We start from the raw sequence: 17,334 nt of genomic DNA, 5'->3' as shown, positions 1-17,334 counted from the left end.
CATCTCTCTCTCTCTCTCTCTCTCTCTCTCTCTCTCCTCTCTCTCTCTCTCTCTCTCTCTCTCTTTATCTTTAATTCCTTACTCCAAGAGTGTTGAGGGAGTGTCGCCTGCTTTACTCATTTGTGAGAACATCAAAATTCAGTCCATATTTTGGTTCATTTATGCAAGAATCCTTTGTAATGAAGCATCATTCCTGTGCTGCCTGAGTAAAACACATAAATCCCTTTAATAGTAATGCAAAATTTCGCAAAAATTGAACCATCACTTTACTTGAGGATGCCACTGAGCCGTTCTTTGAGAAGGGTTTGCTCGTTGTCTCTTTTGAAAAAGTAACTATTGTAGAACATTTATTGTGGATTCCTTTTTCACTTACCAGTCTGCATCTCTCCGTTTAATGTTTTACTTCCAAATACTCTAAAAAAACCTGAGTTTGAGGGGAAAGGAACACTGAGAAATGTGTGAGACTAAATATATTTATTTCACTCCACATAAGAAATAGAAAGGTTTCCACTTTGTGACAAAAAAAGATCCCTCAGATCGGTTGAGGCACACCAGAGTTATGTCCTTCTGATTGGCAAAACAACAACAGTGTTGAGATGTAGGGCATTTAAAGTTTGAGGCATAGCTGAGCGCACCATTTAAAGTCATGTATTAGGGTTGCCTTACATATCAGTGCGACGCCCCCTTAACTTCTTTTTTTATGTGGTCTATAGCGCCGGTAGGCTTTTTCCTTAGGGGCCTGATGCTTGGCCCGAGCCCGTCATGGCGCAGGCAATTGTTTATAGCGGCACCATTGTTATTGGCTCATGCTGCCCCCCAGAGCTCATTCTTTATTTCACTTGTGCTGTACAGCTTCTTCTTGAGTCGGATTGATTGGTGGTCTTCAGGAAAGCGTGTGGGTAGTCTTAGGCCACTCAGCGGTGACTGAAGAATCCCAGGTGGTTAGTGGTGGATTTGAACCCACATCATGGACAATGCACCGAATGTGGGGCCGGCACGCTAACCACTCAGCCACCCAGGAATCTGTGGAAGTTGGAAATGCTGGCATTGTAGTATTGTTTTGATCATGGGTTTTTTCCATTCATTCATTCATCTTTGACGCCTGCTCCTAGGAGCTCCCGCCAGGGGGTGGCCACGGTAGAAGTCTCCATCTCTCTCTATCCGGACACTCCCTCCTTGCCAGCTCAGAGTTTCTCAAGGATCCTTCCCCCCTCTCCCTGATATACTCCTGCACCCTGTCTCTCAATTTCACTGGAGGTCGTTCTCTAACTTTTCCACATTTGGAATAAATTAGTTCATAGTAGGGGAGAGCAGTGATGATTTGGACAGTGGGATGGTCCAGCCATAGCACTTATTGTAAAGTGTATGGGACTGAGTGCCACGAGATTTTGTGTGAATGTGCAAAACTTTGTTGCCTTGGCCCACAAAGGGACAACTACGCCCTCAAAGCTGTTCTTTTCGATGCAAGTCCGATTTTATGTTTTTTTGCATCTCGTATATAATATTTTCAGGGTGTATTGTAAGCTTTCACCTCAAAAACATGGCAATTAACGAAATGTAAATTATTTTGGTGACGCAGCGATGCACGGCGAAGGTATTGCCTTATAACACAATCACCCAGCTCTCATGCTGGAAAAGGAGTGTGACCACACATTTGCTCTTTAGAGTCATGATGATTCGGACAGATGATTTTTTCATGATTTTTATTAAACTTATATCAATTTAAACACTATAGGTGTTGCAACGGTTATAAAAAGGTTAATTTGGTTGATTTATATTCAGATATTATGCTTGTGGGAAGAGAAGGAAGCCATAATACCAAAATTTTTTAGATATTTCTTGTAGTTCTTTTTATTTTTTTCCCCTATAAATAATGAGAGGATACTTTTGTCCTTATACAAATGTTTTATAGTAGATATAATCTTGTTTATTAGCCAATCAAACTTAAGTTATATAAATATTAAGCCGAGTAATATGAGTGTCCGTACCATCCCACCTCCCTGGCCGAACCATCACCACGGGTGGGGATGGTTCGGACGATTTAGAAACTTGTCTTTCATCACCTACATCTGAAAACTGGAAATGGCTACGGGTGTCATATTAACAACCTAAAGAGCCAAAGGATGAAGGAACATTTTGAGATCAACAAAATTACACCACTTCTTAAACTTTTTTTTCTAAAAATATTTTTCTAAAAAGTGGCTGAATCATCGCCGCTCTCCCCTATATTATGGCTTTTGTTATTTGCAGCTTCCTTTCTTATGAAGATCTAACAGTGAAATTTATGATTATTCTTAGTCTTGCTCCCAAATAGCCATAAATGTCAATCATCAATGCTGAAATCTTTTTGAACAAAAACATCGTTCCATGAGTGAAGAGTTTTGGCTTTTGGACAAGTGTGGGTATGGATGCAGGCCAGGTATCACAGCATTTCTAATTGTAGTGTGTCTATTGCAGTGATGGTGATGACACTGACAACAAGGAGCATGTCCTCCTAGAGTGCCCTCAAGCTGGTATTGGCCACAGAGATCACTTTGCCGCACTCCACTTTGGGTAAGCACGTTTAAAATTGTCCTTTATTTATAAGCAAGTTTTTTCTTCAGGGCTCGTTTATAACATTTGTACTTTGACAATTATATCTTAATGCTTATGAGGGCATAACAATGGTGGGTCTTGCCAGGAAGGCACTCCAGGGACTGGCCTGGCCCATGGTGTTGTGGACTCGCTCAGTACAAGTATATGGCGTTGTCTATATCTACACAGGCCGTAGGGGCTTAGAATGGAAAGGGGAGATGTGTGGAGGCCTGCTTGGGGGTCCATTGGGGGTGGAGGCAGCGAGCGAGTGAAGCAACGCACCCCCTAGTTAGTTAAACTGTGGCAGCCCTTATGTCCCAGTGGCCATGTGTCCCGGGGTGACGGGTTCTTCCCGCCACAGGCTCAGGGACCATTGTGGCAGAGATGAGCACTGGGGCCATGCACAGCCACAGCCTGTGCCCCAAACTTAACCTTCCATTCAGGGTCCAGGGCAGCCGTGGTGATGGCTCAGGGACCATTGTGGCAGAGATGAGCACTGGGGCCATGCACAGCCACAGCCTGTGCCCCAAACTTTACCTTCCATTCAGGGTCCAGGGCAGCCGTGGTGATGGCTCTGGCATTAAGTTTTTTCCACTTCAACAGTAAATCATGTTTGTAAAGGTAATTTCTGCTGTAAAACTTTCTTAAAACAGGACAGATATTTCTTTATTGGCAGCTGTCAGCAGGCAGCAAAATGCAACATGTTGTAAATATCTTGATAAGTTATCCAGCAATGATGACAAGTCAATAATGCTTCAAAGTGCAGGTTACAGGTCATCCCCTAACCAAGTCAACTCACTACCAGTCAACTCACTCCCCTGGTCAACTAACCAGGTTAACTCACTCCTCTGGTCAACTAACCAAGTTAACTCACTCCTCTGGTCAACTAACCAAGTTAACTCACTCCCCTGGTCAACTAACCAAGTTAACTCACTCCTCTGGTCAACTAACCAAGTTAACTCACTCCTCTGGTCAACTAACCAAGTTAACTCACTCCTCTGGTCAACTAACCAAGTTAACTCACTCCTCTGGTCAACTAACCAAGTTAACTCACTCCTCTGGTCAACTAACCAAGTTAACTCACTCCCCTGGTCAACTAACCAAGTTAACTCACTCCTCTGGTCAACTAACCAAGTTAACTCACTCCCCTGGTCAACTAACCAGGTTAACTCACTCCTCTGGTCAACTAACCAAGTTAACTCACTCCTCTGGTCAACTAACCAGGTTAACTCACTCCCCTGGTCAACTAACCAAGTTAACTCACTCCTCTGGTCAACTAACCAAGTTAACTCACTCCCCTGGTCAACTAACCAAGTTAACTCACTCCCCTGGTCAACTAACCAAGTTAACTCACTCCCCTGGTCAACTAACCAAGTTAACTAAAGCCCCTCGTCAACTAACCAAGTTAACTCACTCCCCTGGTCAACTAACCAAGTTAACTCACTCCCCTGGTCAACTAACCAAGTTAACTCACTCCCCTGGTCAACTAACCAAGTTAACTCACTCCCCTGGTCAACTAACCAAGTTAACTCACTCCCCTGGTCAACTAACCAAGTCAACTCACTCCTCTGGTCAACTAACCAAGTTAACTCACTCCCCTGGTCAACTAACCAAGTCAACTCACTCCTCTGGTCAACTAACCAAGTCAACTCACTCCTGTGGTCAACTAACCAAGTTAACTCACTCCCCTGGTCAACTAACCAAGTCAACTCACTCCCCTGGTCAACTAACCAAGTTAACTCACTCCCCTGGTCAACTAACCAGTCAACTCACTCCTCTGGTCAACTAACCAAGTTAACTCACTCCCTGGTCAACCAAGTCAACTCACCCTCTGGTCAACTAACCAAGTTAACTCACTCCTCTGGTCAACTAACCAAGTCAACTCACTCCTGTGGTCAACTAACCAAGTTAACTCACTCCCCTGGTCAACTAACCAAGTCAACTCACTCCTCTGGTCAACTAACCAAGTTAACTCACTCCTGTGGTCAACTAACCAAGTTAACTCACTCCCCTGGTCAACTAACCAAGTCAACTCACTCCTGTGGTCAACTAACCAAGTTAACTCACTCCCCTGGTCAACTAACCAAGTCAACTCACTCCTGTGGTCAACTAACCAAGTTAACTCACTCCTCTGGTCAACTAACCAAGTCAACTCACTCCCCTGGTCAACTAACCAAGTCAACTCACTCCCCTGGTCAACTAACCAAGTTAACTCACTCCCTGGTCAACTAACCAAGTTAACTCACTCCCCTGGTCAACTAACCAAGTTAACTCACTCCCCTGGTCAACTAACCAAGTTAACTCACTCCCCTGGTCAACTAACCAAGTCAACTCACTCCCCTGGTCAACTAACCAAGTTAACTCACTCCCCTGGTCAACTAACCAAGTTAACTCACTCCTCTGGTCAACTAACCAAGTCAACTCACTCCCCTGGTCAACTAACCAAGTTAACTCACTCCTCTGGTCAACTAACCAAGTCAACTCACTCCCCTGGTCAACTAACCAAGTCAACTCACTCCCCTGGTCAACTAACCAAGTCAACTCATTCTCCTGGTCAACACCAGGTCAACTCCTCCCTGGTCAACTAACCAAGTTAACTCACTCCCCTGGTCAACTAACCAAGTAAACTCACTCCCCTGGTCAACTAACCAGGTCAACTCATTCTCCTGGTCAACTTACCAGGTCAACTCACTCCCCTGGTCAACTAACCAGGTTAACTCATTCTCCTGGTCAACTAACCAGGTTAACTTGTTCCCCTGGTCAACTAACCAGGTCAACTCATTCTCCTGGTCAACTAACCAGGTTAACTCATTCCCCTGGTCAACTTGTTCCCCTGGTCAACTAACCAGGTTAACTTGTTCCCCTGGTCAGCTAACCAGGTTAACTTGTTCCCCTGGTCAGCTAACCAGGTTAACTTGTTCCCCTGGTCAACTAACCAGGTTAACTTGTTCCCCTGGTCAGCTAACCAGGTTAACTTGTTCCCCTGGTCAGCTAACCAGGTTAACTTGTTCCCCTGGTCAACTAACCAGGTTAACTTGTTCCCCTGGTCAACTAACCAGGTTAACTTGTTCCCCTGGTCAACTTGTTCCCCTGGTCAGCTAACCAGGTTAACTTGTTCCCCTGGTCAGCTAACCAGGTTAACTTGTTCCCCTGGTCAACTTGTTCCCCTGGTCAGCTAACCAGGTTAACTTGTTCCCCTGGTCAACTAACCAGGTTAACTTGTTCCCCTGGTCAGCTAACCAGGTTAACTTGTTCCCCTGGTCAACTAACCAGGTTAACTTGTTCCCCTGGTCAACTAACCAGGTTAACTTGTTCCCCTGGTCAGCTAACCAGGTTAACTTGTTCCCCTGGTCAACTAACCAGGTTAACTTGTTCCCCTGGTCAACTTGTTCCCCTGGTCAGCTAACCAGGTTAACTTGTTCCCCTGGTCAACTAACCAGGTTAACTCATTCCCCTGGTCAACTTGTTCCCCTGGTCAACTAACCAGGTTAACTTGTTCCCCTGGTCAGCTAACCAGGTTAACTTGTTCCCCTGGTCAGCTAACCAGGTTAACTTGTTCCCCTGGTCAACTAACCAGGTTAACTCATTCCCCTGGTTAACTTGTTCCCCTGGTCAGCTAACCAGGTTAACTTGTTCCCCTGGTCAGCTAACCAGGTTAACTCATTCCCCTGGTTAACTTGTTCCCCTGGTCAGCTAACCAGGTTAACTTGTTCCCCTGGTCAACTAACCAGGTTAACTTGTTCCCCTGGTCAGCTAACCAGGTTAACTTGTTCCCCTGGTCAACTAACCAGGTTAACTTGTTCCCCTGGTCAACTAACCAGGTTAACTTGTTCCCCTGGTCAGCTAACCAGGTTAACTTGTTCCCCTGGTCAACTAACCAGGTTAACTCATTACTCTGGTCAACTAACCAGGTTAACTTGTTCCCCTGGTCAACTAACCAGGTTAACTCATTACTCTGGTCAACTAACCAGGTTAACTTGTTCCCCTGGTCAACTAACCAGGTTAACTTGTTCCCCTGGTCAGCTAACCAGGTTAACTTGTTCCCCTGGTCAACTAACCAGGTTAACTTGTTCCCCTGGTCAACTAACCAGGTTAACTTGTTCCCCTGGTCAACTAACCAGGTTAACTTGTTCCCCTGGTCAACTAACCAGGTTAACTTGTTCCCCTGGTCAACTAACCAGGTTAACTTGTTCCCCTGGTCAACTAACCAGGTTAACTTGTTCCCCTGGTCAACTAACCAGGTTAACTTGTTCCCCTGGTCAACTAACCAGGTTAACTTGTTCCCCTGGTCAACTAACCAGGTTAACTTGTTCCCCTGGTCAACTCCTAACCACGTCAACTCGTAAATGGCAGGAGTGTTCTCTGCAGGAGTGACATCACCAGGCTGTGTGGGGAGTAATTACCATGGCCAGGACTCATAACACACTGGCTTGGATATCCCTACAAAGCTTGAGGTAAGGTTACTATTCTGCCCAAACAGAACCTTCCTGTAATGTGTGTCACAGATAACATGAACCGGCTTCGTCACTTAACCACACACATGATATCTAATTATACATATATCTAATCCTTATGTGCAGTGGTGGATCCCGGGGGGGGGGGGGGAGGTGGCTGCCCCCCCCCCTTAGAACCTAAATTGCTCCCTTTCAAAGATTCACTGAGATCTGTGGGGTATCATTCCTGTGAACACTACTACTAGCCTACTAATTATAATGATAATAATAACAACAATACTACTACTTCTACTATTACTACTACCAGTGAAACCTATACATATGGATTGGACACTTGCCCCAGCTTTGTCATCAAGCCGCGAATTTTGAAAATTCAACCGCTTTGGTGTGAATCGCCATAACTCCCTTATTTCTGGGGCTAGAGAAAAGTTATTGGTATCAATCGACGGCAAAATGCAAGGGCCATATTTTTCAGTTACCGACCGGGCTCGAAAACCGACTCAAAAAGGTTGAAAATCGAATAAATTCACAAAAAATGACTCGAAAAAAAACGTATTTTTGAGTTCCCAACCTTTAGACCTACTCATTTATTGAGAATTTCAAAACACTTATTTAACAAATGATTTAGCCCTGCCAATGTGATTTCCAAAATGGTGCATAGCGTTTCCTTACTCCGAGTAGTTTTGTCGCTAGATCTCGAAATGTAAACCCTGTTGAGAGCGATTTTGATGAACTCCAGACATTTTGCCGTTTTTGTCTAGTGTGGCCTTGCTATTGTATCTAGAAGGCTGTAATTTGGCATGTAGCCCCTCTTGACAATGTAGTTTGACCAACTCAAAGGATATTGTGATAGCTCAATTCTAAATTCGTCTTCAAATCGTCACAAAATAACTTGGTTTTCGGCCCTTTTTGCCGCGATTTGGAGACGTCTATTTTGTGACGGCTCGACGACAAACTTAGAATTGAGCTATCAAAAGATCCTTTAATTTGGTCAAACAACATTGCTAAAAGGGGCTACATGCCAAATTACAGCCTTCTAGATACAATAGCAAGGCCACACTAGACAAAAACGGCAAAATGTCTGGAGTTCATCAAAATCGCTCTCGGCAGGGTTTACATTTCGAGATCTAGCGATGAAACTACTGGGAGTAGGGAAACGTTACCATTTTGGAAATTACATTGCCAGGGCTAAATCATTTGTTAAATAGTTTTTTTGAAATTCTCAAAAAATGAGTGGGTCTCAAGGTTGGGAACTCAAAAATACGTTTTATTTTTCGAGTCGGATATTTTTTTTCGAATTTATTCGATATTGGACCCTTTCGAGTCGGTTTTTGAGCCCGGTCGCTGATACAAAAATATAGCCCTTGCATTTTGCCGTCTATTGATACCAATAACTTTTCTGTAGCCCCAGAAATAAGGGAGTTATAGCGATTCGCACCAAAGCGGTTGATTTTTCAAAATTCGCGGCTGAATGACAAGGGCGCCGCAAAATCAAACGAGAAAGACATCCATTACTTGAGATGTTTCTGATACTACTACTACTACTACTACTAGTCTACTACTAATAATAATAATATTAAAAATAATAAAAGAAATAAACATACAAAACAAATAAAAGAAATTGCGAACATTATCGTATTTATATTTGTAAAAAAAATAAAATGCATGCTTAGCGGGACCAGATGGATTTGGCTTATATATATATATATATATATATATATATATATATATATATATATATATATATCTATATATATATATATATATATATATATATATATATATATATATATATATATATATATATATATGGTATGGTATGGTATGGCGCCCATCTTGTATATTAGCCCCCCCTTCACCTGGAGCTGTATCTGCCACTGCTTATGTGTGCCTCAGCTCCTAGTGATGGAAGGTTACTATTCTGCCCAAACAGAACCTTCCTGTAATGTGTGTCACAGACAACATGAACCGGCTCAGTCACTTAACCACACATACAATATCTAATATACATATATCTAATCCTTATGTGTGCCTCAGCTCCTGGAGTTGGTTTCATTTCATCTGTCCGTCAACACAGCAGGAGTTTTGATAGATGTGGCACCTGCACATTTCTGGTTCATGAATATGCGAAAACCAACTTATGATAGATATTCAAGCTAATTTCTCAATAATATATTTGAGTGTTTATGCATACACAAAAACCCTCACTCCTTATAAATCCCAAAGATGCCTTTGCATTGCTAATACACCACAGCAGCACACAAAAGACAGGCTTGTGTCACGCTGCACAGTGAGGCCATACTCCAACCCTCCAGGGCCCTTCAGAGGCCTGGAAGTAATCTCATTTCAGGTGCACTAAAAGACATCTGGCTCTGCAAGTGCAAATAATATGTATTTCAATAATTTGTTGCCTGTAAATCACGGTTAATCTTTGAAATGAAGTGAAATATTGTTGAATGTGAGGCCAGGCTGTTTTGAATATTGCCCAGTGTTATTTAAATGCAGTAAATTACCAAAATTCCTTAAGTACAGGCACTTGCAGAGCCAGACGTCTATTTATTTTTTACTTTTTTATTTTTATTTTTTTATTTTTTTATGTGTATGCCTATAGCGCCGGTAGGCTTTTCTTGAGGGGCCTAGATGGTAGTCGGCCCGAGCCTGTCATGGCACAGGCAATGTGATGAATTATAGGTGTTTGAAAGGCCATGAATCCTTGGAGTGTGATTTGACTAAACTGTTTGACACAAGCTTGTTTTTCGTGTGCTTGTTTAGTGTATTGTCGATGCAAATCAGCACGTTTGTGTTTTATATAAGATGGCTTGAGGGTTCCTGAGTACAGAAACACTCAAATATATGACAGAACACCAGCTTGAGGGGGGGGGGAAGGCACTGAGTGGAGGCGTCCATGCTCCAGGGTGGCTGCTGTGACCTGTGAGTGGAAGGCAAATCCCACAATGCATTACCAATGCAAGGGTTACCAGGTGACCTGGGGTGTGGGTTGACTTGGTTACCAGTTAACCTGGGGTGTGGGTTGACTTGGTCACCAGTTAACCTGGGGTGTGGGTTGACTTGGTTACCAGTTAACCTGGGGTGTGGGTTGACTTGGTTACCAGTTAACCTGGGGTGTGGGTTGACTTGGTTACCAGTTAACCTGGGGTGTGGGTTGACTTGGTTACCAGTTGACCTGACATCCAAGGTGCCTTCGGAGGAACACCGGCCATGGGCCATGAGGTAAAGGTCTGAAGTGATCTGGCTAACCAAGGCCTAGGTGACTGGAGCGCTGACTTTTGTCCCTAGAAAACCAATCTTTCGTAGAGCTATTTGGTCTTGTCATAATGAAATGTACACAACGTTTAAGTTCAGTTATCAACATGAGAGAGAGAGAGTGGCAGCGATGCCGTGGCCTCTCCGCTAATCCCACCAGTCACACCCAAAGTGACTGATGAACAGGAAAGACTTCAGTAGACTGTTTCTCTCACTCTTGAGAAACTGAAATTTCCTTTTCTGTGTTGAGTAACATCCTCTGTTCTCCCCAACAGACCGCTGCTGAAGGCTGGACTGTCCCGCCACTGTGTGCAGGCCAGTGGGACAGGTGGCCTGCCGGGGACCACATGTGTCCCCTCCTGCCCTGCAGACACAGCCGCTGGACCTCAGCACCCAGGAGGACACAGCCGCTGCCTCCCCCGCCAAGTGCCACACGGCCACGCTCAGCGCGCCACGCCTGGAAGAAGCAACAGTGACACCAAGATGAAGGCCGTTCCCACTCCCTCGGCAAGCCTGAGTGTCTCTGAGCAGAGGAACTAAAAACGTCTTTATAATTCTCTGGAACAAGTTATTTCTGTAGAGCATTCTGTCCCTCAGGTGTTCGCTGGACTCCAATAAACATCCTGTTGGAGAAACATTCCTTTTATTTGACAGAAAATGCTTCCAGCTTTGCTCCAGAACCTGTCTGAGGTGTCTTGGGGCGTCTGACCTCTCCACCGCCAACACGCTCGCCCAGGCTTAGAAAACATTCACATTTTTTTACCCGGCTCATCTGTTACACAAGATGGACAAATGTTGGTGACATAATTGCCGTGAGCAGTAACTGTACAGCTGTGACACCACTGCTAAAACAGTGGGGTGAAAAAACAGAGTAATTATGGTGAGTAGAAGTCAGAAAACATTTAGTGTTTACACCACTCTTTAAAAACTATACAAAACTCAACAGTGTGAGAAAATAGTGGTTACAGTGAGCACAAGTCAGAAACATTTACGCCGCCCCTTACAAAGCATTCCTTGGCCCCTCTCATATCACACTTGGTCTAAAATCTGAAAGCATTCAAGAGGATTCTGTAAAGGAGAACAAAATAATGTTTTATTCTAATATGGATTCCATAATGGCTGCAAACATTGATAACAAATAAAAAGTGGTATAAACATTAAATATTATTTTTTTACTTCCACTCACTGAGTCACTTTATTTTCTTCCTGTTGAGTTTTGCCAATGGTGCTACAGTTGTACACTCACTGCTCAGGCCGGTGAGGTCAACAAAGGTCACCTTCTTGTGTAACAGATGAGCCAGGTAGAAAAATGTGAAGATTTTCTAAGCCTGGGCAAGTGTGTGGGTGGCAGACACCCCGCCGCCCACAGCCACCCAGCAGCAGCCTTACCCACCCGGCCCGAGGCAGGGAGGGGACAACACACCTGAGCCTGGGCGGGTGTGTGGGCGGCAGGGGCGTCACACCCCACCGCCCACAACCACCCAGCGTGGGCCTTACCCACCTGGCCTGGGGCAGGGAGAGAATATGTCACCGGACAAACACATCAACAGGATAACGGGACAAACTATGAATTTGCTGATGAACAGAAGGATGGCATTTGTGTATTTGGACGAAGAGATGATGAAGAAAATAATAGTTACAATGATAAGGCCAAGGTTGGAGTATGCAGCAGTGGTCTGGTCTCCTCATGAAAAGAAGAACATAAGAAAGCTGGAAAGAGTACAGAGAGTGGCAACCAAGATGGTACCAGAACTTAGGGATCGGACTTACGAGGAGAGACTCAATAGCATGGGGCTCACAACCCTGGAGAGAAGAAGAGAAAGAGGAGACCTGATAGCGGTGTACAGGGTGGCGAGCGGGGTGGAGAATCTGGACAGAGAGGACCTGTGTGTGTGGAGCGAGAGAGAAACGAGAGGACATGGAAAGAAGTTGAGGGCGACCACGTGTAGGAGAGATGTGAAAAAGTTTAGCTTCCCAAACAGAAGCTTCTTCTTCTTAAGATTTACACCCATAATAGGGGGACAGGGCCTTTGGCCAAAAGGCGGCCCTGTAAAGGGGGGCGGGCAATAAGTCCTGGCGGGTGTAGGGACGCCTCCGCCGCCGCCACAGCCATGGGTAACAGCCGGCGAGCAGTGACGGAGGCACGGGCTCTCAGGGCAGGCGCCCAGTAGACACCCGTAGTGGTGCACGTGTGAGCAGCCGACCGGTTGACTTGACTGCTGCGGGGGGGCCCAAAGCAAGGATAACCAGGCGGGTCAACCACGCCGCCCCCAAGCTGCTCGCCCGAGGAGTGCTGGCGTTCCACTGCCAAACAGAAGCATTGAGCTATGGAATGGACTGGAGGAGGAGGTGGTTTGTGCAAGAAACGTTCATGATTTTAAGGAAAAGTTGGATAAGAGAGGATATGGAGACAGGACAGCGCGAGCGTAGCTCTTTTCCCGTATGTCTTCTACTTCTTTCATCAGAAGACCCTCTCAGCAGGGATTACATGACTCCAGGCTGGAGGCTGCAGAACGCTTAACCTCAGACCTTACTATCATTTCTGATTGGGGTAAAAGGAACCTTGTGTTCTTCAATGCCTCAAAAACCCAATTTTTCCACCTATCAACTCGACACAATCTTCCAAACACCAATCCCCTATTCTTCGACAACACTCAGCTGTCACCATCTTCAACACTAAACATCCTCGGTCTATCCTTAACTCAAAATCTTAACTGGAAACTTCATATCTCGTCTTTCACTAAATCAGCTTCCTCGAGGTTAGGCGTTCTGTATCGTCTCTGCCAGTTCTTCTCCCCCGCACAGTTGCTATCCATATACAGGGGCCTTGTCCGCCCTCATATGGAGTATGCATCTCACATGTGGGGGGGCTCCACTCACACAGCTCTCTTGGACAAAGTGGAGTCTAAGGCTCTTCGTCTCATTAGCTCTCCTCCTCTTACTGATAGTCTTCTACCTCTTAATTTCTGCCGCCATGTTGCATCTCTTTCTATCTTCTATCGATTTTTTCTACCACCACCGTCACCACCGTCCACCACCACAGAGATAGAACGGCCGGAAAGGAAACTGGAGATAAAGGAACAGAGAGAGGGATAGAATCCGAAAGAGGGCAGTTTAGAAAGCAAAGACTTGTGCCAGACTCTATCGAAGGCTTTTGATATGTCTAGCGCAACAGAGAAAGTTTCACCGAAACGGCTAAGAGAGGATGACCAAGAGTCAGTTAAGAGAGCAAGAAGATCGCCAGTAGAACGCCCCTTGCGGAGCCCATACTGGCGATCAGATAGAAGGTTTGAAGTGGAAAGGTGCTTTTGAATCTTCCGGTTAAGGATTGATTCAAAAGCTTTAGATAAACAGGAAAGTAAAGCTATAGGGCGGTAGTTTGAGGGATTGGAACGGTCACCCTTCTTAGGCACAGGCTGTACAAAGGCATACTTCCAGCAGGAAGGAAAGATAGATGTTGATAGGCAGAGACGAAAGAGTTTGACCAGGCAGGGTGTCAGCACAGAAGCACAGTTTTTAAGGACAATAGGAGGCACTCCATCAGGTCCATAAGCCTTCTGAGAGTTGAGGCCAGAGAGGGCATAGAAAACATCATTTGGAAGAATCTTAATAACAGGCATAAAGGAGTCAGAGGGGGGATGAGTAGGAGGAATATGCCCAGAATCGTCCAAGGTGGAGTTCTTACAGAAAGTTTGAGCGAAGAGTTCAGCCTTAGAGACAGATGAGACGGCAGTGCTGCTGTCAGGGTTAAGGAGAGGAGGGAAAGAGGAAGAAGTGAAATTGGAGGAGATATTTTTGGCTAGATGCCAGAAGTCACGGGAAGAATTAGAAGAAGCAAGGTGTTGACATTTTCTATTAATAAAAGAAGTTTTGGTAAGTCGGAGAATAGATTTGGCACGATTCCGGGCTGAAATGTAAAGGTCAAAGTTAGTGGGAGTTCGAAGGCTCTGGAACCTTTTGTGAGCTGCCTCTATCTTTAATAGCACGAGAACAAGCGTGATTAAACCAAGGCTTTTTAGCATGAGGAGTAGAGAAAGTACGTGGAATGTATGCCTCCATTCCAGAGACAATCACCTCTGTGATGCGCTGAGCACACACAGAGGGGTCTCTCTCCTGGAAGCAGTAATCATTCCACGGGAAATCGGAAAAGTACATCCTCAGGTCATCCCACCGAGCTGAAGCAAAATGCCAGAAGCACCGCCTCTTCGGCGGGTCCAGAGGGTGTACAGGAGCGATAGGACTGGATACAGAAATGAGGTTATGATCGGAGGAGCCCAACAGAGAGAACAGTTTGACAGAGTAAGCAGAAGGATTAGAGGTAAGGAAGAGGTCTAGAATGTTTGGCCTGTCTCCAAGACGGTCGGGAATACGAGTAGGGTGCTGAACCAACTGCTCTAGGTCGTTGAGGAGAGCAAAGTTGAAGGCTTGTTCACCAGGCTGGTCAGTGAAGGAGGATGAAAGCCAAAGCTGGTGGTGAACATTGAAATCTCCCAAGATGGAGATTTCAGCAAAGGGAGAATGAGTCAAGATGTGCTCCACTTTAGAGTTCAAATAGTCAAAGAATTTTACATAGTTAGTAGAGTTAGGTGAGAGATAAACAGCACAGATGTATTTAGTAATAGAATGACAATTAATGAAGTCTTAGCCAGATGGTGGAAAATTCAGAAGAATCAAGGTCGTGGGCACGAGAGCAAGTGATGTCGTTGCGCACGTAGGCGCAACATCCAGCTTTGGATTGAAATTTGGGATAGAGATAGTAGGAGGGAACAGAGTAGAGGTTGCTGTCAGTAGCCTCACAAACCTGTGTTTCAGTGAGGAAGAGAAGGTGGGGTTTATAGGAGGAGAGATGGTGTTCCACAGAATGAAAATTAGAACGAAGACCGTGAATGTTGCAGAAATTGATAAGGAGGAGGTTCGAGGAGTTATCAGGACACCTCTCAAGTCGGCAGCCAGAAGGGAAATCCTCCCTGGGGGAATTTATGGTTCCCCCCCCCCCCCCCCCAAGGCGGGGACTCCGAGGCAGTGTTTTCGTTAGCCATTTTGAATTTTGAATTTTGGGAAAAGGTGTGTGTGTTGTGTGAATGTAGTGTGGTGTAGAAAGAGAGAGGAACTGTCTTTAGAGAGCATGCTGAACTGCTCTCTGGTGTTGATGAGACAAAAGGGAAACGGTTAGTGAGGACATGGGAAGGGTCTTTGAAGGGCTTCAGCAGCAATGTATGGATGAGAAATAGAGAAAATAAACAAGGAGGAGGAGTGATGCTATTGTTGAAAAAAGAATGGACAGTGGAGGGTGTCACCCATGGCGAAGGGGAAGCGGAGGTCTTGAGTGTGGGAATAAGACTGCAAAGGGGAGAATGCAGAAATATCGTAGTGGTGTGTGTCCCTCCAAAAACCAATTCATGGACAGAAGAATTGTACAAGAAGAAGCTGGAAGACACATTGGATTGCCTAAGGAGATTGCTGGAGGAGAAGGATAAGATTCTGACAATGGGGGATTTTAATTGTAAGGAAGTGTCTTGGGAAACTGGTCAACGGAAGGAAGTGAAGCTTCATGGGGGAACAAGGTTTTGGAATTGGTTATAGATAACGTCCTCACACAGTGGGTAGAGGAAAATACAAGATTCAGAGGAGAAGACGAGCCATCTAGATTGGACTTGATAATCGCCAGGGAGCCAGATACCATAGAGGAGATGAACTATAAGAGCCCTATAGGGAAGAGCGATCACGTACTTATCGAGTACATATTACGAGAAGGAGGTAAAATAATCAGGAATGAGGACTACAGGAAAGAATGGTTTAACTTTAATAAGGCAAATTTTGAACAACTTGGGAAACATTTTGAGGAAGCACAATGGGATACTTTTTTTGAGGCTGAAAATGTGGAGGAAAAATGGGCTATCTTTATACGGATTTACAACGAAGGAGTGGAAAAGTGGGTACCAGGGATGAAAGAAGGTCAGAAACCAAGAGAAGAGTGGTACAATAGAAAGTGTGTAGACGCCAAGCAGGAAAAGGAGAAGGCATGGAACACATGGAGAAAAAACAGGAGGATGGATCTATGGAATGAGTACAAAAGGAAGAGGAATGCTTATGTCAAAGTAAGAAGAGAAGAAAAAAGGAATTTTGAGAAGAATATTGTAGATAAGTGCAAAGACCAGCCAAAACTGTTTTATAAGTTCATAAATGTAAAGTTGAAAAATAGAGATGAGATTCAAAAAGTTTAAGTTAATGGTGAAACTTTTTTTTTTTTTTTTTTTTTTACAACAAAGGAGGCAGCTCAAGGGCACACAAAAAAAGAAAACAATAATAAAAAAAAAAGCCCGCTACTCGCTGCTCCTAAAGTAAAACAAAAGAGGTGGCTGAAAGGAAGATCAAATACAGGAGGAGAGGTGTCCTGATACCCTCCTCTTGAAAGAGTTCAAGTCGTAGGCAGGAGGAAATACAGATGAAGGAAGATTGTTCCAGAGTTTACCAGCGTGAGGGATGAAAGAGTGAAGATGCTGGTTAACTCTTGCATAAGGGGTTTGGACAGTATAGGGATGAGCATGAGTAGAAAGTCGAGTGCAGCGGGGCCGCGGGAGGGGGGGAGGCATGCAGTTTGCAAGTTCAGAAGAGCAGTCAGCGTGGAAATATCGATAGAAGATAGAAAGAGAGGCAACATGGCGGCGGAATTTAAGAGGTAGAAGACTATCAGTATGAGGAGGAGAGCTGATGAGACGAAGAGCCTTAGACTCCACTCTGTCCAGAAGAGCTGTGTGAGTGAAAGTGAAATAGTAATAGTGATGAATAATTGTTTCCAAACAGTGTTCACAAGGGAGAGTGAGTTTGAAGGTGTAGATGCAGTGCCGGTGAATAGAGTGGGTCTGGAGAGAATACAAACATCAGCGATGAAGTTAGAAAATTATTGGAAGAATTGGATGCGAGGAAATCAGCAGGACCGGATGGTATATCAAATGGACCGTATTGGCTATACAGGCAGTGCCACATGGAGCCACTCAGTTCTAAACTGTATTTTCCATAGAGTTCAAGTTATAGACTAGAG

At 44.8% G+C, this 17,334-nt stretch overlaps 2 protein-coding genes across 58 annotated transcripts in view; one reads left to right on the top strand and one right to left on the bottom strand.

The window, feature by feature from the left end:
- Positions 1-881: 881 nt before the first annotated feature.
- Positions 882-17,334, bottom strand: part of LOC126991405 (uncharacterized) — a 70,023-nt gene continuing 53,570 nt past the window's right edge. For 5 of the 8 annotated variants that reach the window (XR_007745499.1, XR_007745497.1, XR_007745498.1 and 2 more), the window contains 2 exons: positions 10,180-10,749; positions 8,843-10,047 (listed from right to left, as the gene is read on the bottom strand). Coding sequence is in view for 1 of the 8 variants with exons in the window: in XM_050850177.1 (XP_050706134.1) it covers positions 1,008-1,023; positions 10,508-10,749 (258 nt within the window). In the remaining 7 variants the exon portion in view is untranslated. Of the gene's footprint in view, positions 1,024-8,842; positions 10,114-10,179; positions 10,750-17,334 lie in introns of those variants that run through there. The other 3 variants (XM_050850177.1, XR_007745495.1, XR_007745496.1) reach the window with 3 other exon arrangements.
- LOC126991401 (foot protein 1 variant 1-like) lies at positions 1,020-7,705 on the top strand. Of its 50 annotated transcripts, XM_050850149.1 has the most exons (7): positions 1,020-3,558; positions 3,799-3,918; positions 5,227-5,376; positions 5,454-5,633; positions 5,878-5,937; positions 6,062-6,091; positions 6,546-7,669. In XM_050850149.1, the coding sequence occupies exons 1-7, from the start codon at positions 3,325-3,327 to the stop codon at positions 6,918-6,920; spliced, it is 1,149 nt and encodes a 382-aa protein (XP_050706106.1). In that variant the 5' UTR covers positions 1,020-3,324; the 3' UTR covers positions 6,921-7,669. The 50 variants fall into 50 exon arrangements, 34 of the variants coding, with proteins under 34 accessions (XP_050706106.1, XP_050706097.1, XP_050706099.1 ...); XM_050850140.1 differs by lacking the exon at positions 6,062-6,091 and adding an exon at positions 6,306-6,425 and having other exon boundaries at positions 5,227-5,633; positions 5,758-5,907; positions 6,576-7,667; XM_050850142.1 differs by lacking the exon at positions 6,062-6,091 and adding an exon at positions 6,336-6,395 and having other exon boundaries at positions 5,227-5,633; positions 5,758-5,937; positions 6,546-7,667.

The sequence above is a fragment of the Eriocheir sinensis genome, unplaced genomic scaffold, assembly GCF_024679095.1.
Source record: "Eriocheir sinensis breed Jianghai 21 unplaced genomic scaffold, ASM2467909v1 Scaffold274, whole genome shotgun sequence".
NCBI lineage: Eukaryota > Metazoa > Arthropoda > Malacostraca > Decapoda > Varunidae > Eriocheir > Eriocheir sinensis.
Note: the sequence above shows the minus strand (reverse complement) of the source record. Positions and strands in the feature narration are given on the sequence as shown.

Bases quoted from the DNA above. Each gene is read 5' to 3' on its own strand.
- LOC126991401 (XM_050850140.1), top strand. From the start codon at position 3,325: ATGCTTCAAAGTGCAGGTTACAGGTCATCCCCTAACCAAGTCAACTCA. The intron at 5,634-5,757 runs GTTAACTTGTTC...TCAGCTAACCAG, and splicing joins TCCCCTGGTCAACTAACCAG to GTTAACTTGTTCCCCTGGTC. The intron at 6,426-6,575 runs GTTAACTTGTTC...TCAACTAACCAG, and splicing joins TCCCCTGGTCAGCTAACCAG to GTTAACTTGTTCCCCTGGTC.